General features: G+C 36.5%; 2 protein-coding genes across 12 annotated transcripts in view; one reads left to right on the plus strand and one right to left on the minus strand.

Moving 5' to 3' along the window:
• Positions 1-6,235, plus strand: part of Schip1 (Schwannomin interacting protein 1) — a 212,429-nt gene extending 206,194 nt beyond the window's left edge. For all 7 annotated transcript variants that reach the window (XM_071683022.1, XM_071683016.1, XM_071683017.1 and 4 more), the window contains one exon: positions 1,978-6,235. In XM_071683022.1, the coding sequence (XP_071539123.1) occupies positions 1,978-2,107 (130 nt within the window). In that variant the 3' untranslated portion in view covers positions 2,108-6,235. The remainder of the gene's footprint in view (positions 1-1,977) is intronic.
• Wdfy2 (WD repeat and FYVE domain containing 2) overlaps positions 1-24,300 on the minus strand; it is a 79,825-nt gene that overhangs the window by 10,291 nt on the left and 45,234 nt on the right. Inside the window, exons 10-11 of one of the 5 annotated variants that reach the window (XR_011715257.1) lie at positions 11,272-11,433; positions 6,386-7,712 (exon numbers count right to left, since the gene is read on the minus strand). The exons of 2 other annotated variants lie outside the window; for them this stretch is intronic. The gene's annotated coding sequence lies outside the window, so the exon portion shown is untranslated. Of the gene's footprint in view, positions 1-6,385; positions 7,713-11,271; positions 11,434-24,300 lie in introns of those variants that run through there. 2 more of the 5 variants (XR_011715256.1, XR_011715258.1) reach the window with 2 other exon arrangements.

The following is a 24,300-nucleotide window of genomic DNA, read 5'->3' on the forward strand; positions in this document are numbered from 1 at the left end:
TGCAGTGGAATTTATTAAAAAAGGGGGTGACTGTATTGTTGCCTGGTTGGTAAGGTTATTTAATGTATGTATGACTCATGGTGAGGTGCCTCAGGATTGGCAAAATGCTTGCATAGTGCCATTGTACAAAGGCAAAGAGGATAAAAGTGAGTGCTCAAATTACAGAGGTATAGGTTTGTTGAGTATTCTTGGGAAATTATATGGGAGGGTATTGATTGAGAGGGTGAAGGCATGTACAGAGCATCAGATTGGGGAAGAGCAGTGTGGTTTCAGAAGTGGTAGAGGATGTGTGGATCAGGTGTTTGCTTTGAAGAATGTATGTGAGAAATACTTAGAAAAGCAAATGGATTTGTATGTAGCATTTATGGATCTGGGGAAGGCATATGATAGAGTTGATAGAGATGCTGTGTGGAAGGTATTAAGTATATATGGTGTGGGGGCAAGTTGTTAGAAGCAGTGAAAAGTTTTTATCAAGGATGTAAGGCATGTGTACGTGTAGGAAGAGAGGAAAGTGATTGGTTCTCAGTGAATGTAGGTTTGCGGCAGGGGTGTGTGACGTCTCCCTGGTTGTTTAATTTGTTTATGGATGGGGTTGCTAGGGAGGTGAATGCAAGAGTTTTGGAAAGAGGGGCAAGTATGCAGTCTGTTGTGGATGAGAGAGCTTGGGAAGTGAGTCAGTTGTTGTTCGCTAATGATACAGCGCTGGTGGCTGATTCGTGTGAGAAACTGCAGAAGCTGGTGACTGAGTTTGGTGTGAAAGAAGAAAGCTGAGAGTAATTGTGAATAAGAGCAAGGTTATTAGGTACAGTAGGGTTGAGGGACAAGTCAATTGGGAGGTAAGTTTGAATGGAGAAAAACTGGAGGAAGTGAAGTGTTTTAGATATCTGAGAGTGGATTTGGCAGCGGATGGAACCATGGAAGCAGAAGTGAATCATAGGGTGAGGGAGGGGGCGAAAGTTTTGGGAGCGTTGAATAATGTGTGGAAGTCAAGAACATTATCTTGGAAAGCAAAAATGGGTATGTTTGAAGGAATAGTGGTTCCAACAATGTTGTATGGTTGCGAGGTGTGGGATATAGATAGAGTTGTGCGGAGGAGGGTGGATGTGTTGGAATTGAGGGGGTTGTTATTCCATGTGTGGCGGGGTGGCGATGGGAATGAATAAAGGCAGACAGTATGAATTATGTACATGTGTATATATGTATATGTCTGTGTGTGTATATATATGTATATGTTGAGATGTATAGGTATGTATATTTGCGTGTGTGGACGTGTATGTATATACATGTGCATGTGGGTGGATTGGGGCATTCTTTTGTCTGTTTTCTTGCGCTACCTCGCTAATGCGGGAGACAGCAACAAAGCAAAATGAATAAATAATATATGTATATGTATGTTATGTGTATATATGTGTAAGAGAGTGATTGGATCTCTTCTGTTTCCTGGTGCTACTTCGCTAATAAGGGAAATGGAAATCAGGTATAAAAAAAATACATTATTTTTATCTTTTAAAAAACTTTTCTTTCTGTATTGAAATATGTCAAAATACTTTAAAGGTATTCGTGTACTGATCATGAATATTTTAATGATATCTTGGCAAAGTACTATTTGATTCATGTCCCACCAGCTGGCAAAAACATTTGTTTTCCACTTAATTGTGGTGAGCATGTACAGTAAACCAGAAAGTTAAGTGCTCCAACATGTGTTTTAGCCAGTTATCTCACTTCTAACTGATGTTTCATGTATCATATTGTGAAAATTTTAGAGGAAGGTTACACACTTCAATATGTGTTTAGCATGATCAAGACTGGCTTATTTTGAAAAGGAATTCAAAATATCATGGTTGACTATTCACTGGCTCTGAAGGGTTTTTCAGGATCAAAAATTGATGTATTTTAAAGAACCCTCCTCCATGTCTTACCAAATTTCATGCACATGCAGTAGTGGGAATTGTAATTTTCACATAAGTTTTGTTTCAGTGGTGCAAAGGAAATGAGTCTTCGTGGAACATCAGAAACTCAAAACAGTGCTAAAAGTACACCTGCGTCAACCCCACCATCAAGAAGCAAATCCAATTCACTGAGATTAAAAAGTATTGTTAAAAAGTGATATGGACATCATCATCATTATTACTGTTCTAGGCTTTGATCAGGACTCTTGTCATTGAGAGCAGTTTTGATGCTTTTGATAGGGTGAATGTTAGTGGATGGGGTTAATTATAGTCTGCAGTGATAGTAATTGGATTAGTTCACTCATTGAGTGGAGATGATTTCACCAGTAGACTAAAAGATTTTCAGAGAAAATGTCTCATTTACATTATGAGTAATTAGCCTTTTTGTTTGCCTTACTGAAACTCAATTATGCAGTAGTTGTTATTTGATCAAATTTCAGTCATTTGTTTAGCACATTTACATGCAAAAAACTTGTGTTTGGTTTGTTGTGTAACAGCAACTGAAACTCCCCAATTAGGTAATTAGTGTTAGGGAACATTGCCATCCGCTGTTGTGTTAACAAATTCTTATTGAGGAGGCTGTTTAAGTAGACAAATCTGGTCATATATTATTGGTGTTTTGCCCAAAAGTTCCTTAAGATGTTTTTCTTTTGTTGTAAACTTTTTAGCTCAAGCAGTATACAATTTTGATACTGTGTAAAGGTGCATTCTGAACATATCTTTTATAATTTTTACACTCGGTTTACTTTCCTGTTCTATGAATGTAAACAACAACTATTACTCTTATATATTTCACATGCAGTGATAATCATTATGTTAAATGGACATTATTTTATGAGCATTCATTAGAGATTCAAGCGTCATTCCCTAATTTTAACCTCAAGTACCTCAATTTTTTACACATTTTTCTTTATGGAATGTATTTGATAATTCAAAAATTTTGATAGAATTATGACTTTTAAATCATGCTCTCTACTAAAAAGGCATTAATGACAAGCATTCTGAGTATTCTAAGAATTGATGTCTGATCACATCCCAAATCTAAATTCAAAGTGGACCCTCACAGTATGTGGAAATGTAATGTGTATTAAATGACTCTGCCGTAATACTTATTAAAGTGTAAGGATAAGGTTAGTTTCTTCATATAAGAAGAGATATAATTAGCCATTTGTGTAGCTATTGTAGAGAACTCTGCAATTAGTAAACTATATCAAGAACTTATTTTGCAAGTGATATGTCAAGCTTCAACATAAATTGGTGTGTGATTCTGAAATGTCTCTGTAAGATTCTTTATACTTTTTGTTAGGTCATTGATTAAGTTATCTCAATTATAAGTGAAATTTTTTCACTAAAGCCTGAAGGATCTGGATAGCTTTTCATCAGATGGAAAGCAAAATGAACTTTTGTCTTTCTGCTTCCAGTTTGTCTTCCTTTTTTGCTGTTTATATGGGTGCCATGCAAAGAATCTCCCCGCAACAGTAGTTCAGTCAAGATACCTAGACTCTTTGCTACATCCTTAAGTAATATCACAATTCTGTAGCTTTGCCTTTCCATTTGAGCTTGATTTCCCACTCCAACTACTCCCAGCCATCTCACTGAAGTACATTCACTAATGTTTAGCATCCATTTTTTCATGTATTCTTGGCACCTAAATCCTTTACTTTTATCAGCTTTTTCATGCACTTTCCACCCTTTAGAGCTTAATGATTACTCACACAATCTCTTATTGCATACCATATCCTTAGCTCAAAAAATCATTTACAACTACTTGAGCTCTACAATAGTCATCAACACTTGCAGAGAAACAGTTTTCATCTGTGATAAAACTTACTAGTGATGAAAGTTTGTAAAATGTTTATTTTAAATCCAGTAAGTGTATAAATAAATAATGTTTATACACTGCACAGGAGCACATCCCAAGAACTGAATGCGTTACTCATTACTTTGGTGTACAAGTATACATCCATATATCTAAACCAGACTCAGTAGTGTTGATAATCTCTAAAAAATTCTGTGTATTTTCAATGCACACATAATTACAAGTTCTTTCTTCTCTCATCCTTTGCTACTACAACTGCAATACATTTAGGAAAATATTTTGGAATGTGACAGACAAATAAGAAGTGTTCACTGCTAAGTTTTCTGTATGAAAAGATTGTAGAAAATGATCACTGAGGTTTTACTGTTTCATCTTTTTTAAACCACATAAACTTATGACATAATATTAATTGCTATGTGTTGAAGACATCACTGTATGAATACCTTTTCAAGTCACTATGAATCAGTGATCCTATGGTATTTCATTGCCTGCATCTGTCCATTAATTATACCTTAAGGAAAACCTTGCATCTCAGAAGCAAGAGCTGCAGGTGATTCTAGATAGTAGTTCAGATATTTGATCTATGGATAGTATGAATGTGTATATTGCATTCAGATTTATAGATATATTTATTTTATCTTCCCATGTATAATTTTTGCAGCTGGATATAATTTATGATATTGATAAGTACATACGCAAGATTAATTGTGCTCTCTGATATATGCTGTACACCAATACCGCAATTACTTAAAACTAAGTTAACCAGATTCATGGTAATTGAGGTATTTGTGTATGCTGTTGAGGCAGTGGGAGTTACCATATTCACAAACTGCAAACCTTAACAGCAGAAAATATTAGATGTGCTTAACATTATTTTGATGAGATAGTCCATCCCTTCTCTTTCTAGGTGCATGAACCCAAGACTGTAGTTAGTCCCATAATCAGGTCAGTAGGAAGCTGTTGTGTGGCCTGCAATCCTTCCAAGGAGATTACCAAAAAAAAAAAAAATGCTTATAAGAACATCTGAAATAATCATAATTTTTTGAAGTGCTTCAGTAGATAAAATTCCATGAGTAAATGTTTATATTGGTCTTTAGCTCAAACATAGCTATTAGAATTAGACGACCTTGATTTTCTAGGATCTGATTAACCTGAATCTTATATTAAATTATATAATTTAGTTTTATGTACAATATTGGAAATTAGTTATTTAAGTTATTATGATAGTAAGATTGCGGTTAACTGGAACTTGAAAAATCATGATATCGGTGACGTTGTACCATTTGAATGAGTCTGCTGGGGAATATGTGAACCTGTATTCACAATCCAGTGATTTAAAGCTATGGTAAAGGTGCATTACACACAGCTAAATGTATGTGTCAGTGGTCTAATTCTCCTATGTATTATGCAAAAATTTACTCAAGTCGTTTGTCAAAGCAGTTATTATAGGAATTATTTTTTTTCAGGACATCAGCATACATAAAATATAATCTGATGTGCCATTGTGAATACCAAGTGATTCTCGTATTGTACCATGTTACACTGTAGCAAAAAGATTTGTGCATCAGTAGCCCAGTCTTCCACAGAGAGTACAAGTAGGAAGTTTTCAAAGTTTGCAATATTTTTCTCTCTTACTGTGTTTTCTTCAACTGAGCCATTTTGTTAACCTTGGAAGGTTAAGGCTGGAGTTTTCCACACAGCACAAGTTCTTGGTGTAATGATAGGGACTCCCAACGAAGATGCTGCAGTGCTACTTTAGGTTATTACAGAGAAGTGTACATCTCAAATTGCGATACTTTAAAGGTGCACGTAATCATACCTCTTATAGACGTAGATTCCTTTAAAAACTGAGTGTAAGGGCTTTATATATGAACAAAAATTAGCTTTAGTGTCATAAAAGAAAACTATTTTATTAGCTTTTATTTGCAACCATTTTTCATCCCACTGCACTCATTATAGAGTTTAATAAGCCAAAGAATTTCATTTAGTGGTTATTTATTGCTTTAAGCCCCATTTTATTTTTATACATTGGTAATCGAAAGAACAAAATACTTAAGATATGTTTGAAACCCAAACCAAGTCACTGATTCTGATTAGGAAGAACAGAAGGGCATAGCACTGTTTCATTGGACAATAGTGCATTAAAATTTTCTGCATTGAACCGATTCACCAGTGTCCCTGTTTAATGAACACTGAGGGACCATACCCATAAGTTTGTTGTAGTTATTATTTTTGTGAACTGCAGCTTTCTCACAATAAGAATTTTTTACTCTATTCTGAAAAGATAAAACTATATTTTCTGAGTAATAATTTAGGTCTTCCTAACTGGATGTGCTATGCCAGAGGGCGTTGGTATCCTATGTTCATTACTAGCACAACTAAGCTTTTATGTCGCTTTCATGTTTAGCTTTTGTGTTTGCAAATCTGAGCGTTGTACATATCTGTTTCAAATAAAAATTTACTTAAATTTTAGTGTTTTTCATTCAAGATTCCTTTAGATTGTTTGTCTTATATGGATAGACTTGCATAATGAAAGTTTACACTACCTTAATTTCACTCTGAATAAAGGTATAACTGGTACGGTGCAAGAATATCAGCAAGTCTGGAATAAGGTTAAAAAGTTCTATGATACCAATAAAGGAATAACAATATGCCAAATCTAATCAGCAACACAACCCAACCTCTTGCAAGTTCAATGATATGAATTCATTTCAATTTGATTAATAAAGATATTAAGACAGCATATCTATATATGTCTGACAGGGGATGGCCATGGCAAAAGAAGTCTCCATAACTGGTGAACTCCAGTGCCACTTCTTAGCCTCTAGTACCTCACCTGCTGGCAGAAGGCATCTCTATTACAATGTTTACAAAGGATCCTGTCATGTGTTCCCACCAACTACTATCACCTACTGTGTCTACCTAATGTTCCAACCTACTACTATCTAATGCTCATAGTTAAATTCTTACCTACTACTACTATCTGATGTTTCTACCTAATGTTCCTACCTACTTCTATCTATTATCTATTATCCCTGCCATTCTGACAAAAGGCTGGGATAAAGCACAACACTCAATGCTGAAAAATCGAGTTAGGAAGAGTGAGTTAAATGTTACGTGTAACAAGGAGAGATTGTATGTTTGGAACAGAATGCCAGCAGTCCATGTGTAAGCAAGGCATAAAGAAAATATAGCTATCAGGGTCAAAGGAGTGTAAGTTGACAACCACTTTAGTGATAGCTAACGACACAGCCGTCACTGACCCTCCCAATACCCTGGTTGGTGGCTGCCTACCTACTACTACCTACTGGTTAAATTTTGGCATCTTTCATGAATATGAGCACAAAATCATTTTTAGTGCAGAGTATTTCATCATATACCCATAAAGATAAGCAAAAGTATGATATGCTTCCAGTAAGGAAATAGTATTATAGGTAGTTTAGTCTTGCCTGCTTTTATAACTAGTATGTCAACCTTCCATTTCAATGTTCCAGGAAAACAACCTGAAATGAATAAGAAATTCAGCAATAAAACTAGGGTAACTTCCATGAAAAGTTAAGTGAGAAAGGAATTCTGGTGAAAAACTAACATGATTTCAAAGTGATGTGTATGCATTGAACAATCATTAAAAGCTGTCGAGAGCTGTGTGGCACTACTGGTATTTATGGTGAAAAGACACAAAGGACACAGTGGAATGAAGAATTAAGAAGGTTAGCCAAGTAAAACAACAAATAATCCCATAAATAATGCTCAATATGTATGAAAACTAAAATTAAGTGAACTGTGATGACCAATCTGATAACATCTTGTTGATGAAGAGAACATACAGTAATCAATTATCATACCTTAATATTAGTTCTGGTTTGTATAACACAGACCTGTTCACAGATGGTTACTATTAGTATTTAGCTTGTGACTATGTTCCCCAGTTTGATGAAATGGCCCTGTGGATGGTAAACCAAAGAAATGTTACTACATACCATGCCAGGAAAAGGTATCCCAAAAGCAAAGAGAAGAATAAAAGATGAAAACTAAACAGTTACACAAGAACATGAAATGTCTTCCGAAATCACTAAAATAGCTACAGAGTTAGTGAGGCCTGCAAACCTATTAGTCTTCCTCTACTTAATCCTACCATTGTCTAAACATTGAAATTTTCATAAGCACAGAAACACTCAAAAGTCTTAGCAAAAATAGTTTCAGAAGAGCCAAGGACTGATAATTGTACAATGTGAATGGCAATAGAGAAAAACAGTATTGTGAGTCAAGCAAAATATACACAGTGAGCCTAATGGCCAAATCTTGTACATACTCATAAGTGTGCAAGTATTCTACCACTACTCAGTAAATTTACTAAGTCTAGTTGTTATCGCTGGTATTGTCATATGGGAACACATTAAGACAAAATTGCAACTACAATTGATTACCTAATTAAGATTACCATTTTGGAAAATATTTATTTATTTATTTATTTTGCTTTGTCGCTGTCTCCCGCGTTAGCGAGGTAGCGCAAGGAAACAGACGAAAGAATGGCCCAACCCGCCCACATACACATGTATATACATACACGTCTACACACGCAAATATACATACCTATACATCTCAATGTACACATATATATACACACACAGACATATACATATATACACATGTACATAATTCATACTTTTTCCTTTTAAACTATTCGCCATTTCCCGCGTTAGCGAGGTAGCGTTAAGAACAGAGGACTGGGCCTTTTTTGGAATATCCTCACCTGGCCCCACTCCGTTCCTTCTTTTGGAAAATTAAAAAAAAAAAAAAAAAAAAACGAGAGGGGAGGATTTCCAGCCCCCCGCTCCCTCCCATTTTAGTCGCCTTCTACGACACGCAGGGAACACGTGGGAAGTATTCTTAATCCCCTATCCCCAGGGATACTGTCTGCCTTTATTTGTTCCCATCGCCACCTAGCCACACATGGAATAACAACCCCCTCCCCCTCATGTGTGCGAGGTAGCGCTAGGAAAAGACACCAAAGGCCACATTCGTTCACACTCAGTCTCTAGCTGTCATGTAATAATGCACCAAAACCACAGCTCCCTTTCCACATCCAGGCCCCACAGAACTTTCCATGGTTTACCCCAGACGCTTCACATGCCCTGGTTCAATCCATTGACAACATGTCGACCCCAGGTATACCACATCGTTCCAATTCACTCTATTCCTTGCACGCCTTTCACCCTCCTGCATGTTCAGGCCCCGATCACTCAAAATTTTTTTCACTCCATCTTTCCACCTCCAATTTGGTCTCCCACTTCTCCTCGTTCCCTCCACCTCTGACACATATATCCTCTTGGTCAATCTTTCCTCACTCATTCTCTCCAAGTGACCAAACCATTTCAAAACACCCTCTTCTGCTCTCTCAACCACACTCTTCTTATTTCCACACATCTCTATTACCCTTACATTACTTACTCGATCAAACCACCTCACACCACATATTGCCCTCAAACATCTCATTTCCAGCACATCCACCCGTCCTGCGCACAACTCTATCCATAGCCCATGCCTCGCAACCATACAACACTGTTGGAACCACTATTCCTTCAAACATACCCATTTTTGCTTTCCGAGATAATGTTCTCGACTTCCAAGCATTCTTCAAGGCTCCCAGAATTTTCGCCCCCTCCCCCACCCTATGATTCACTTTCGCTTCCATGGTTCCATCCGCTGCCAGATCCACTCCCAGATATCTAAAACACTTTACTTCCTCCAGTTTTTCTCCATTCAAACATACCTCCCAGTTGACTTGTCCCTCAACCCTACTGTACCTAATAACCTTGCTCTTATTCACATTTACTCTTAACTTTCTTCTTTCACACACTTTACGAAACTCAGTCACCAGCTTCTGCAGTTTCTTACGTGAATCAGCCACCAGCGCTGTATCATCAGCGAACAAAAACTGACTCACTTCCCAAGCTCTCTCATCCACAACAGACTGCATACTTGCCCCTATTTCTAACACTCTTGCATTCACCTCCCTAACAACCCCATCCATAAACAAATTAAACAACCATGGAGACATCACACACCCCTGCCGCAAACCTACATTCACTGAGAACCAATCACTTTCCCCTCTTCCTACACATACACATGCCTTACATCCTCAATAAAAACTTTTCACTGCTTCTAACAACTTGCCTTCCACACCATATATTCTTAAAACCTTCCACAGAGCATCTCTATCAACTCCATCATATGCCTTCTCCGGATCCATAAATGCTACAAACAAATCCATTTGTTTTTCTAAGTATTTCTCACATACATTCTTCAAAGCAAACACCTGATCCACACATCCTCTACCACTTCTGAGACCACACTGCTCTTCCCCAATCTGATGCTCTGTACATGCCTTCACCCTCTCAATCAATACCCTCCCATATAATTTACCAGGAATACTCAACAAACTTATACCTCTGTAATTTGAGCACTCTTATCCCCTTTGCCTTTGTACAACGGCACTATGCAAGCATTCCGCCAATCCTCAGGCACCTCACCATGAATCATACATACATTAAATAACCTTACCAACCAGTCAACAATACAGTCACCCCCTTTTTAAATAAATTCCACTGCAATACCATCCAAACCTGCTGCCTTGCCGGCTTTCATCTTCCGTAAAGCTTTTACTACCTCTTCTCTATTTACCAAATCATTTTCCCTAACCCTCTCACTTTGCACACCACCTCAACCAAAACACCCTATATCTGCCACTCTCATCAAACACATTCAACAAACCTTCAAAATACTCACTCCATCTCCTCCTCACATCACCACTACTTGTTATCACCTCCCCATTTGCCCCCTTCACTGAAGTTCCCATTTGCTCCCTTGTCTTACGCACTTTATTTACCTCCTTCCAAAACATCTTTTTATTCTCCTGAAATTTAATGATGCTCTCTCACCCCAACTCTCATTTGCCCTCTTTTTCACCTCTTGCACCTTTCTCTTGACCTCCTGCCTCTTTCTTTTATACCTCTCCCACTCATTTGCATTTTATCCCTGCAAAAATCGTCCAAATGCCTCTCTCTTCTTTCTCACCTTTTCCCATTCTGAACTCAGTCTCTCTTGGTGCTTCCTCACACAAGTCTCCTTCCCAAGCTCACTTACTCTCACCACTCTCTTCACCCCAACATTCTCTCTTCTTTTCTGAAAACCCCCACAAATCTTCACCTTCACCTCCACAAGATAATGATCAGACATCCCTCCAGTTGCACCTCTCAGCACATTAACATCCAAAAGTCTCTCTTTCGTGTGTCTATCAATTAACACGTAATCCAATAACGCTCTCTGGCCATCTCTCCTACTTACATACGTATACTTATGTATATCTCGCTTTTTAAACCAGGTATTCCCAATCATCAGTCCTTTTTCAGCACATGAATCAACAAGCTCTTCACCATTTCCATTTACAACACTGAACACTCCATGGATACCAATTATTCCCTCAACTGCCACATTACTCACCTTTGCATTCCCTGGGGATAGGGGAAAAAGAATACTTCCCACGCATTCCTCACGTGTCGTAGAAGGCGACTAAAGGGGACGGGAGCGGGGGGCCAGAAACCGTCCCCTCCTTGTATTTTAACTTTCTAAAAGGGGAAACAGAAGAAGGAGTCACGCGAGGACCTGTGGATGTAACCAAGATGAGAAAAAAGGAGAGATAGGTAGTATGTTTGAGGAAAGGAACCTGGATGTTTTGGCTCTGAGTGAAACGAAGCTCAAGGGTAAAGGGGAAGAGTGGTTTGGGAATGTCTTGGGAGTAAAGTCAGGGGTTAGTGAGAGGACAAGAGCAAGGGAAGGAGTAGCACTACTCCTGAATCAGGATTTGTGGGAGTATGTGATAGAGTGTAAGAAAGTAAATTCTAGATTGATATGGGTAAAACTGAAAGTTGATGGAGAGAGATGGGTGATTATTGGTGCATATGCACCTGGGCATGAGAAAAGATCATGAGAGGCAAGTGTTTTGGGAGCAGCTGAATGAGTGTGTTAGTGGTTTTGATGCACTAGACCGGGTTATAGTGATGGGTGATTTGGAAAATATGGAACAAAAAAAAATCTACACTTGAGGGGGACTTTCTCTAAAACATTTTGTATCATACAATCTTTTGACCTCCCTTGCAATATCTCCAATTACACTTTCCTCTTAGCTTGTTCCATATATCCACAACTTGGCTAATGTAAAAGTATTCCATCACATCTGTAAGTTACTTTTTCTTAATCTTTTTATGAGGTTTTGTCTAAAGTGTTCTGTGTTTGTTAAAGTGGCTGAATATGTTATGGATCAGGTTTTTGAGGTTTGGATACTGGTGAAAGAAGTTATAATGGGAGACATGAGAAAGTGGATTTGGGTGGCTTTGGGGCAGGATGGGTACTATGCTGACAAGCTTCCAAATGTTTCAGATTTTGAGCAGAGGAATGGTTTAGATTGCTGGACTGCTAATGGGCCTAAGTGTTTTATATGGAAGTTTAGTGTGTTGTCAGGACCAACTGCAGGGGAGTTTTACAGTGACAGTTGGGTGAACAATTATTTCGGCATGTATTTTGTTTTGGGTTTTCACGGCTGTCCGTTTAGGGGTGTGGTTGATTTGTAGCTAATTCTCAAGTAGTGCTTTATGAACATATCTCTGTGTTCTTTAGAAGGGATGTGAAGGTCTTTGGGGCCTGGCTTTGGATAGAGAACTCTGATTTTGGAACTAGAGCTAAAATGTGCAAGAAAGCACATGAGGCTATTCTTCGTCAATTCCTGGTGCTCCCTACCTATGTAGTAAACAGCAAACAAGTACAAAAACATTGTAAATACACTGCCTGTTACTTTCAACATATCTTAATGCTCTTGATCTGATCTTTGTGCTCCAAAATGTTTCATTTTCAGAATCTGATTCTTTATCTGATGAGCATTAATTTTACAAAACTATTCCAAAAAATTTGTTTCTTTATCATCAAGGTCAGAGGTGATTATCACAGCATCACCTTCATCCCTAGTTTTCATCATGTATATACTCCTTGCACTTATTCTCAACATCTTTTGACACCAATAACTTCATAATACAATTTATTAAAGAATTTACCTTTTTCTTTATTTCACTCCAAATCATCACTTAATCAACAGCAAAAAGTATACAGTACTCAGCTTCATTCTCAACCTTTCATCCACTTTAAGTTACTGATATCCTTCACACTTTTTTTTCAGTCTCGAGTTACCTCACTTTTCTCATGTATTGGTAACCATATTTTCACTTGATAATCCTGATCTTTTTCTTTATATGCACTTTGCACATCATTCTACCAGACCATTACTTTCTCTTCAGGATATTTTCATCCTAAAACTACAAGTAAAATGACCATAAAACATATTCTCTTTTGGCTAACACAAACAACTTGGGAAAATTTGAACAAATAACCTCCTGGTTAACATCAAAGTATATCTAATTCCTCAAACATTTATTTTACTCATACAAAATTATACATATTTGGTCATAAGTATGTACAATCATACTTCACATAATAGTATCTATTCAGATCCTTAGTCCTAAATTAATAATGATTTCTCATAATCACAACTAAATTGAAGCATATGCTCTTAATTCAAAAACATAATAAAGCTGCATGTCCAAAATTTGCTGAAATTAATTTGATCAAATTATCGTAGCAGAAAAGTGATTTTACAAAAATAGTCTATATACTAAAATAACACAATCAATAACAACCAAATACAAGTTAACAGTCATTACACAATTTCTCCCAAGTAATAGTGGAGCTCCAATCCAGGAGGGATCTAAATTTTTACTTTAGGATTAAATGTATGTATGAAACACCACAGAATAATGTTTGGATTAGGTCAAACTATCCTAACCAACAAGTAAATACTGCAGCAAATCATCTGTTGGGTAAAGTAACCCAACTGAGAAAATTCTTATAGAAAGTTTGATTCAGTTTCTTTCCATAAATTCAAAATATTTACATTTTTCTAAGCCACATCAATTTAAGGATGTCAGTCTTACTGACATTACCTTTTAATCAAAATCATACCTGAAACATCATCAATGATAAGGCCTTAAAAATTCAAGTGAAAAAATTTGCCAAGTATCCCAAGACAGGATTAAAGAGGGATTCATCTTAAACACCAAAAAGCATGAATGGAGCTACCAATAAATTTTTTGATCTAAGCCATGAACATCATCAGCACCAATGAAACATCAGTACCGCACAAAATTTTTTACAAACATCCAAAACGTTATGCATCTATAATGTTCATTTGTTAAAATTACAAAAAGTAATAAAAATCATACTTTAAAGTGGTCAATTTTTCATATAAAAAGAAAATTCTATATCACTGTATAATGATAGTCTATCTTCTCACTTTACTTGAACAGGCCATATCAGATTCTCAATTGATTTAAAGCCTTCTACCAAGGCAGAATCTATTTCAAGTTGTGTTTCTCTATTGCAAGATAAAGACAACACATTATAAGACAGTACTAAAAGAGACACTTTTGGAAAGGTTAAGGTGTATTTTCTACCTTCCTCAATCCTTAAATATAAAAATCAATTCCAAACACTGGGACTACTGTTGAAATATGAATGTTTGAAGATTCTAATTCCTACTCTGATAATTAAGATCTTTGACCCTGCACATTACAGAAAGTTTTGTAATCCTCTGAACAATGAAAATGTTGCCAGAGGATGTCAAACATTATGCCACAAATGCAACTCTTAATCAAATATCTACATTATAAGTCATAAACTTATATTTGCCAATAACTTAATATCACAAACAGTTTATAAGAGTATACGATTAACTGCAAACTGGTTTAGATAGGCCAAGTAATATATCCTTCATTACTGATCCGGATACTGTACATCAGTCTGCACTCCTTGCCTAATTCTGTCAACAAGAAACTAGTGACACAAGTCAATAATTTCTGAAGGTACATACCAAGCTATACTTCTTTTCTCTGGCTTATCTGGGGCAAATTCACTTGTTTCATGAATCGATGTTGACTGTTTTGTGGAGTAGCCCAACAACTTTCAATTAATTACACAACTAATACAAACCACACTAGGCTCAGTGGACATATAACTGTTCTTTGTAGTGGAATGAGCTTTAGAGTTTCATTAGATTGCAAAATATCAAATGTCGTGACTTATATCCCTCTATGCTGTACATTAACTAAAACTTTTATGCCACTGTGAATACAACAGCAGCAAACTTTAAGCGTTGAACCCAATTGAATTTCTATGCTTTTACCACTACATTAGGGTATACAAAGCACAATGGCTTCGAGAAACGTCTATACAACTATTAGCAGAACTGGATGCACACTTACCCTTTTCAATCACTGCTGTTATTTTGATTGGACTTTTTCATGCAGAAAAACTTCCAAAATTCTGTTTGAATGCAAAAGAATTCACTGGATATATTCCAGGACAATTAGCGGAAGTCATAAGTATTATACAAATTAAACTGAACTGAAAGTTTACTTCATAACAACTAGCTGGCATATGAGGAGGTGAGAAATTACACTTGCAACTTCATCAAAAAAAATTTGAATTAAATTCTACTATGTGGCATTTGAAGAGTTATAAATTAAATAAATCAATGAGCACTTGTGTAACATGAAAACATTCAAAATATCTATACACATAATACACTGAACAATGCTATGAATACAGCTCTGTAGATTTGGTAAATAAGTACAATACAAACATATAGCATGTAAATTCACACCAATCAGTGGGAGTCTTGAAATCATATAATGGTACAACTCCATTCAAAATCTTACAAGTCAAAATAAATATAGAGACAGCGGCAAAAAAAAAAAAAAAAAAAAAAAAAAAAATCTTTTATTTGATAAGATGCCATGAGACAGAGGTATAACTACTTGTGCCAAGTTTACTTGATTATAAGCTTCACATTTTTACCAAAAAAATTGAAAAAGGGGGGGGGGGTGCAGCTTACCACAGAATGTCATGAAAATTCTCCAAAAAAGTAGCCTCTATCATCAACACCTGATCACTATGATAGCTCCCTGTTGGCAGTCACTACACTCTACAGTCACTACCACCACCATCTCACAATCATCCCACCATCACCATCACCTTACCTTCGTCACCACCACCAAGACCATTACAGTAATTTGTTAAGTCTTATCTACAAGTCTGTTATGGATTACATGATGCTTTTTAGTCTGCAGTTATGGCAACCTAATTCTCTAAGTTGAATGCTAATTGGTACTAGGTGTTTTCTCAGCATTCAAGGTTCTGTTTTTAAGTTTTCAGTGGTTTTAGTACATTTTCTATTCCATTTTTGTCAGATTTCATAAAGAAAGGCTATAAATAATTGAAATTTGCTATGTGTAAGAACGAAAAAATGTAGGAGAGATTTTCACTGTAAACTAAATTTTGATGTGTGCTTCTAAAGTGGTGATAAATCTTTGGGGTGCAGCTTAAAATTGAGGTCCATGCTTTTTTGCATGAAATATGACCAAAACTCACCCTGTGGCTTGGAAAAAAGGCAGCTTATATTCAAATAACTATGTTTACAATTCATGAAACCAAGTCCAATTCTTTGGCCAGGCAACTTACAGGACATTAAATATAATGGTGTATTAAAAATCATTGTTTTCAAAAGTAGAAGTTTGCAATACAAACCTTGTTCTTTTCTATACATTTCTTTGCAATGATATTTCCTTACTATTTATCAATCTCCTTACTAATAAATATTTATGATATCTTTCTCTGTGTGGGATGACATCTTGTAATATGAGAAAGGCTAGCTGGTCCAGGACCAGAGCCAATTTAACCATCAGCTCTCAGCATACTGCCATAAGCAATATCTCGCCTACCCTAAGGATCAAAGCTAGGTTTGATGAAATATGACTATAGCGATTATTTTGAGATAATTGTTTATATAATAAAAAAATATGCCACAATCTTAAGAATTTTATGGCAAAATATATCTATGAGTTAACATTAGGAATTCTGTAAAAACTCTTCCATCTAATTTTCTACATTCACTTCCATGTCTTTCAATAATTATGTAATATCAGTTGCATATTTTCTTCTTTTAAGTCCACCGAAACCCTAAGAGTATCCAAGGCATTATCAAAGAAATAATTTCTAAATATAATTCCTTCCTATGTAGTAACTACAATCACTTAAATGATTTATATTTCAAATACCAGTGGAATATGTTTCAAGTATGCAGGCAGGAATATTAACGATTCTGGTTGTCCATAATATGTATAACCAAGTTAATGGCATTGTAAAGAGATGCTAATAAAATCCACTCTTCCCTTCTTAGTTTATTGAGGCTGTTCCATTCTGATTATATTTAGGTATGACAGATACTGTATGTAAATTCAAACATAAAAGCAGGGTGGTTGTGTTATGAAAAAAGAACCAAACTGTAACTGAATGGATAGTTAAATGTCAAAAAGGCAAAGAACTAATAGTATGCCGAAAGATTATTTGAGACATCTATGTTTGAGGCTATCTTAATAACTTATTGAAAGAAAAAAAAAAAAAGTCACCACACTGGTTAGAAGGTTTGGTGCAACTCACTCTCATTTATACTGAGAACAAATAAGGATTAAACTTCAGAACAGCTATTACACTGCAAGCACCCGAGATGGATCTCCAGATAAGTCAGTGTAAATGTGGAAAAGTACATAAAATATGCATTATGGAAGAAATCCCCTTTTGGCTTGAAGAGACTTCTTTTCATTATACAACAATAGCAAGTTGTTGGAACTTTAACTTGACATAACTTGTCAGTCACGTAATTAGAACTATATAACAAAATGCTGTTTGGCACACCAAATTCAATTACCTGTGTGCCTAACTGGCACAATGAGAATCTTACTGCATATCTATAATATAAAAACCTATTTTCCATAACAATCTGCACTAAAAAACGAGCAAGTTGAAAGGGTTTTGACTTTTCATGACCTCTCAGTCACAAAATTAAGCCAAACTTTCATGTTCCAACAATGGCATGTATCACACATGCTAAAATGTTGTTTGACAAATTAATTTCAAGGAGGTTCGTTTCATTAAAAATGTAGTTTACAAACATACTTCTATTAAAACAATATATCCAGTAACAAATAAACAAATCTAAGAATCATCAATCTAATAGTTTCACCACTTCCCTAGTATGAGATGAAAACCATTTTGTTCTTAAAACAGTAAACAAAATCATGCTGTAAAGGCCACACAGCGAAAGCAAATTTAACACACAAAAATAAAAAAGCCAACAACATTTATCTATTCATAAAATTCTTCACACAGCATTCATCAGCCTGAAACTCTTTCAGGCTATTTCTAATTTTTGTGACAGCACTACTGTAATCATACAGAATTATTAAAGCAAATACTGCATTTTGATATTAAATCATTTGAGAATAAACTTTTCTTAATATGACTAGATACTGTATACATATATGAATACCCTATTAACAGGAAAACAAACACAGAAAATAGGAAACACATAAGAAAAAAGTAATAATATTAAGGAAATTTAATTCACAACTTATCCCTAGGGACTGGGGAGAAAGAATACCATGTATCTACTGCATATTGAGGTGTATATGAGGTAAGTGGGGGTGAAGAGTTTTAGATATCTGGGAGTGGACTTAGCAGCGGATCGAGCCATAGAAGCGGAAGAGAGTCACAGGGTGAAGGAGAGAGCAAAGATTCTGAAAGTGATGAAAAATGTGTGGAAGTCTAGAACATTATCTCGGAGAGCAAAAATGGGTATGTTTCAAGGAATAGTAGTTCCAACAATGCTATATGGTTGTGAAGCATGGGCTATTGATAGGGTTGTACAGAGGAGGGTGGATGTTTTGGATATGAGATGTTTGAGGACAATACGGGGTGTAAGGTGGTTTGATCGAGTAAGTAATGAAAGGGTAAGAGAGATGTGTGGGAATAAAAAGAGTGTGGTTGAGAGATCAGAAGAGGGTGCATTGAAATGCTTTGGTCACATGGAGAGAATGAGTGAGGAAAGATTGACGAAGAGAACATATGTGTCAGAGGTGGAGGGAATGAGGAGAAGTGGGAGACCAAATTGGAGGTAGAAGGATGGAGTGAAAAAGATTTTGAGCGATAGGGGCCTGAACATGTACGAGGGTGAAAGGCATGCAAGGAATAAAGTGAACTGGAACGATGTGGTATGCCGGGGTCGACATGCTGTCAATGGAGTGAACCAGGGAATGTGAAGCGTCTGGGGTAAACAATGGAAAGTTTTGTGGGGCCTGGATGTGGAAAGGGAGCTGTGGTTTCGGTGCATTATACATGACAGCAAGAGACAGAGTGTGAACGAATGTGGCCTTTGATGTCTTTTCCTAGCGCTACCTCACACACGTGCAGGGGGAGGGGGTGTCATTTCATGTGTGGTGGGGTGGCGACAGGAATTAATAAAGGCAGCAAGTATGAATTATGTACATGTGTATATATGTGTGTGTCTGTGTATTCCTATGAGACCATGGGGAAAATGAAACACGATATGTTCCCAAAAGCACTTTCGTGTAATAATCACATCATCAGGGGAGACACAAGAGAGAAATATAACGGTCAGTTGATATACATCGAAGAGACGAAGCTAGGATGCCATTTGGTAAACATGCGATTGTCCAAGACAGACAGCAAGCGTTCATAAACTTATCATTATACAAATTTTATCAACAATAAAGTGATCTAATTGTGTCCCCTCTGATGATGTGATTATTACACGAAAGTGCACTTGGAAACTTGTTGTGTTTCATTTTCCCTGTGGACTCATAGGAATATCTTGATCACGCGCAAAATTGTGATCCTATCCAACATGTCTGTGTATGTATATATATGTATACGTTGAAATGTATAGGTATGTATATGTGCGTGTGTGGAAATGTGTGTATATACATGTGTATGGGGGTGGGTTGGGCCATTCTTTCATCTGTTTCCTTGTGCTACCTCACTAACGCAGGAGACAGTGACAAAGTATAATAATATATACATATATCATATAAGCACAATCACCACTGGATAGAGAAAATAAGAACCAGTAAGTACTTTCAATTATCACGTCCTCAGACAGAGTGGCAGGGGTGTGTGATGTCTCCATGGTTGTTTAATTTGTTTATGGATGGGGTTGTTAGGGAGGTGAATGCAAGAGTTTTGGAAAGAGGGGCAAGTATGAAGTCTGTTGGGGATGAGAGAGCTTGGGAAGTGAGTCAGTTGTTGTTCGCTGATGATACAGCGCTGGTGGCTGATTCATGTGAGAAACTGCAGAAGCTGGTGACTGAGTTTGGTAAAGTGTGTGAAAGAAGAAAGTTAAGAGTAAATGTGAATAAGAGCAAGGTTATTAGGTACAGTAAGGTTGAGGGTCAAGTCAATTGGGAGGTAAGTTTGAATGGAGAAAAATTGGAGGAAGTAAAGTGTTTTAGATACCTGGGAGTGGATCTGGCAGCAGATGGAACCATGGAAGCGGAAGTGGATCATAGGGTGGGGGAGGGGGCGAAAATTCTGGAAGCCTTGAAGAATGTGTGGAAGTCGAGAACATTATCTCGGAAAGCAAAAATGGGTATGTTTGAAGGAATAGTGGTTCCAACAATGTTGTATGGTTGCGAGGCGTGGGCTATGGATAGAGTTGTGCGCAGGAGGATGGATGTGCTGGAAATGAGATGTTTGAGGACAATGTGTGGTGTGAGGTGGTTTGATCGAGTGAGTAACGTAAGGGTAAGAGAGATGTGTGGAAATAAAAAGAGCGTGGTTGAGAGAGCAGAAGAGGGTGTTTTGAAGTGGTTTGGGCACATGGAGAGAATGAGTGAGGAAAGATTGACCAAGAGGATATATGTGTCGGAGGTGGAGGGAACGAGGAGAAGAGGGAGACCAAATTGGAGGTGGAAAGATGGAGTGAAAAAGATTTTGTGTGATCGGGGCCTGAACATGCAGGATGGTGAAAGGAGGGCAAGGAATAGAGTGAATTGGAGCGATGTGGTATACCGGGGTTGACGTGCTGTCAGTGGATTGAATCAAGGCATGTGAAGCGTCTGGGGTAAACCATGGAAAGCTGTGTAGGTATGTATATTTGCGTGTGTGGACGTATGTATATACATGTGTATGGGGGGGGGTTGGGCCATTTCTTTCGTCTGTTTCCTTGCGCTACCTCGCAAACGCGGGAGACAGCGACAAAGTATAAAAAAAAAAAAAAAAAATATATATAATCAATTATTTATTTATCATACTTTGTCGCTGTCTCCTGCAATAGCAAGGTAGCACAAGGAAATAGACGATAGAATGGCCCAACCCACCCACATACACATGCATATATATACACGTCCACACACAGCACATACATACCTATACATCTCAATGTATACATATATATATACACACAGACATATACATATATACATATGTACATACACATGTACATAATTCACACTATATCACAAGGAAACAAACAAAGAATGGCCTAACCATCCACATGCAAACATATATATGCATAAAAGCCCATACACGCACATGTACATTTCAACATATACATACATAGACATATACATATACACATATGTACATATTCATACTTGCTGCCTTCATCCAACCCGTCGCCACTCCACCACACATATATTATGTAAGAAAAAAAATGTATATCACTTTTCAAGAGAAGGAGTAGAGGAAAGAGCCAAAAAAGGAATTTTTATGTAAATGTTAGTTATCTGTTCCTGATGTTACATCACTACGGTAGAAATTAGCAAAACAGAATGAACAAAAATCTACAACTGTTTACATTCATTACTGATCTATGAAATACCACTTGTCTGAATACTTTTATTCAATCAAATTCATGCATCCTAAGGGATACTAATGAAAAGAATTCTGTTTCCCATGGACCTGAAAGCTAATTAATAACACTGAAAAAATATCTTTAATCTCTTGGGACTGACAGGAAAAGTATGGCAGATGACAGTTTTCATGTAAGGGAATTTTACAATATTTGAAATGGGCAGAAGACCCTCCACAAATCTCATGTTTGTTCACACATGCATGAAGACTCTCTTTCAATGTATCCAGCATATTTTCTTACTACAGGGTAATTTTGTACTATCAACACAAATTTCCTACTGTGTCATAAATGACAAAGGACTGATATAAAAAAAATGGTCAAATGTGAGAGGCTACAACTTTACATACAGAACACATGCTTCAAAAACACCTATGCAGGCAATTTCTCAAAAATACATATAAATGTGCCCTGAACACCTGGCCACATTTTTCAAATACTTTCTCTGGATGTAAATTTTCAAACCAGAACAACTCTACTTCAAAGCTGTCAAAATATTTCACTGCTCTTCTAAACTTCCAAAATTCCAGTCATTTTATCAATAATAAATGCATTTTTACCTACATCTAAGCTGACAAGCACTTTCATGAAGTGTAGGAACATAAACACAAGCAATTTCATTAAGTGCAGGAATATAAACCCACTTGTGAATGGAAACATCACGTTGTAACAGTTATACTGGAAAGATTAAGGCACGTCAGGAACAAAATGATAAAAATTAGACCTGCCTTACAGTTCTGAATGAATCAGAATAAAATCATATATATCTATTAATACTGGGTTCATAAATGAATATGAAAAGAAATCAAGTAAAATTTCCTGCACAAGAACAGTAAAATTACCTGAACAGGAATACAGTAAAATCTCCTAAGTTGGACTATGCGGGGAATAGACCTGGAGAACTGGGAATTCTAAGGAAGTGAGTAAAAATAATCAAAACATTTCTGACAAAGGCTCTAGATACAGACAGAAGTACTCATCAAAATCAGGCTTTGAATGAAAACGGAGAAAAAAAAAGTCCAATAGTCTCTGCAGTACTGGAAACATTAAAGAAAGGATGAGAATAAGTCTGTGAAGACGAGATTAAGGAAGTAGGTTGATTGTACAATTTACGTAAGGAAATCATGGAACATCTAGCCCATTTGCTGAACATTCATGAAATGAGGAATTTTCCTCTAAGGCTCAGCCCTCTGTTCTGGATGCTACCTCGCCCACATGGGAAATAGCAAGCATGTATAAAAGAAACGGAAACTAAGACCAAGTAATCGTGACACTTATTGTGTAAGCTGATTCTTCTCAGTAACAGTTTGGTACTGATATTTTTGCCATACTAAGAATGGCAGAATAAATGAAATAAGTGTAAGAAAAATTGTACAAGACAAACATTATGTAAGTATATAGAAAAATATCAATAAACTGTATGTACTATAATTATCTAGAGAAATTACAAAGCCCTACAGGCGCTAGGGTTTTTATTAATGCATAAGGATAAAGAGCAGCAGATCTGATTATTTTTCCAAAGACAGTCTACTACATACTTTACTGCTGTCCATACACCCCCAAAATACATCACTGAATCGTTTCACAGAAAATTATACTTAAGCTTTCTTTAAAATACCTAACTTTCCCATATTAGCCCAGTATCATCAGGAACATAAAATAACATCCTTGCACACATTCAACTTTGCAAAGTAGCATCAGGAACAAATGAACAATGGCCTCATTTGCACAGATCCAATTTCTAGTTGTCATGTATAATACAAAAATAATAACAGTACATCAAGACTTTCAAACACTGACATTTTGTTAACTCTCACAGTGTTTATGCCAATTCTATCACTCCCCTGAACTTGATCACAAGTCTAACCATCCTTTATTACCTTCCTAATCAAAGTTTCTTATCTATGAACATAACTTTTCCTTGTATTTCTGTTTTCAGAATACCCTTTCCTCTTAATATGCAAGGAAATGATAAAAGTGTCAGAGGATAACTATACACTAATCATTGCCAAACACAGCATAACAGAATCACAGCAAGACTCTGCAACAGCCTCAAACATGCTATGTGAATAGGAACTAACTAACTGGAACATGCAGGACAAGTCTCCGATGCAACCCACACTGGTGCAACATACCTGCCAGCTCAGACTGTTACCACATGATCATCACCATGAAAAACATCCTCAATTTCCTGATCTTGGTCTGACTTTGTGTAGTGCAAATTCATGGGATTTCGGTTTACCTACAGAGACTAACAATTTTGTTCATCATTACTGAAATTCACATATCCAATGTTGTTCATACATGCTATGGATATGATATGGTAATTGAAAGGTAGCTTAAAAATATTTTGAACATGAAGGAATGTCATACGATGAAAGCGCCTAAATTAAGGCTTATAGTATTCCAACAAAAACTAAAAAATATCCCTCAACTACACCAAGTACTATATATCCAGGTAACTCTGCATTCTGGAACACATGGACATGACATCCAGGTCATTTGTAAGACTTGAAAATAATTCAAATCAAAATGATTTCTCCTAACACTTACTTTTCTATTTGAGACAGGTCTAAATTTCTACAAATTAATGAAAATTGAATCTACGCTATGAGTATTAAGCATGTATCATTTGTAGTATTCTTGGTAAGTAACTTCTTATA

Source organism: Panulirus ornatus, chromosome 35 (genome assembly GCF_036320965.1).
Source record: "Panulirus ornatus isolate Po-2019 chromosome 35, ASM3632096v1, whole genome shotgun sequence".
In the NCBI taxonomy this organism is placed as follows: Eukaryota; Metazoa; Arthropoda; class Malacostraca; order Decapoda; family Palinuridae; genus Panulirus; species Panulirus ornatus.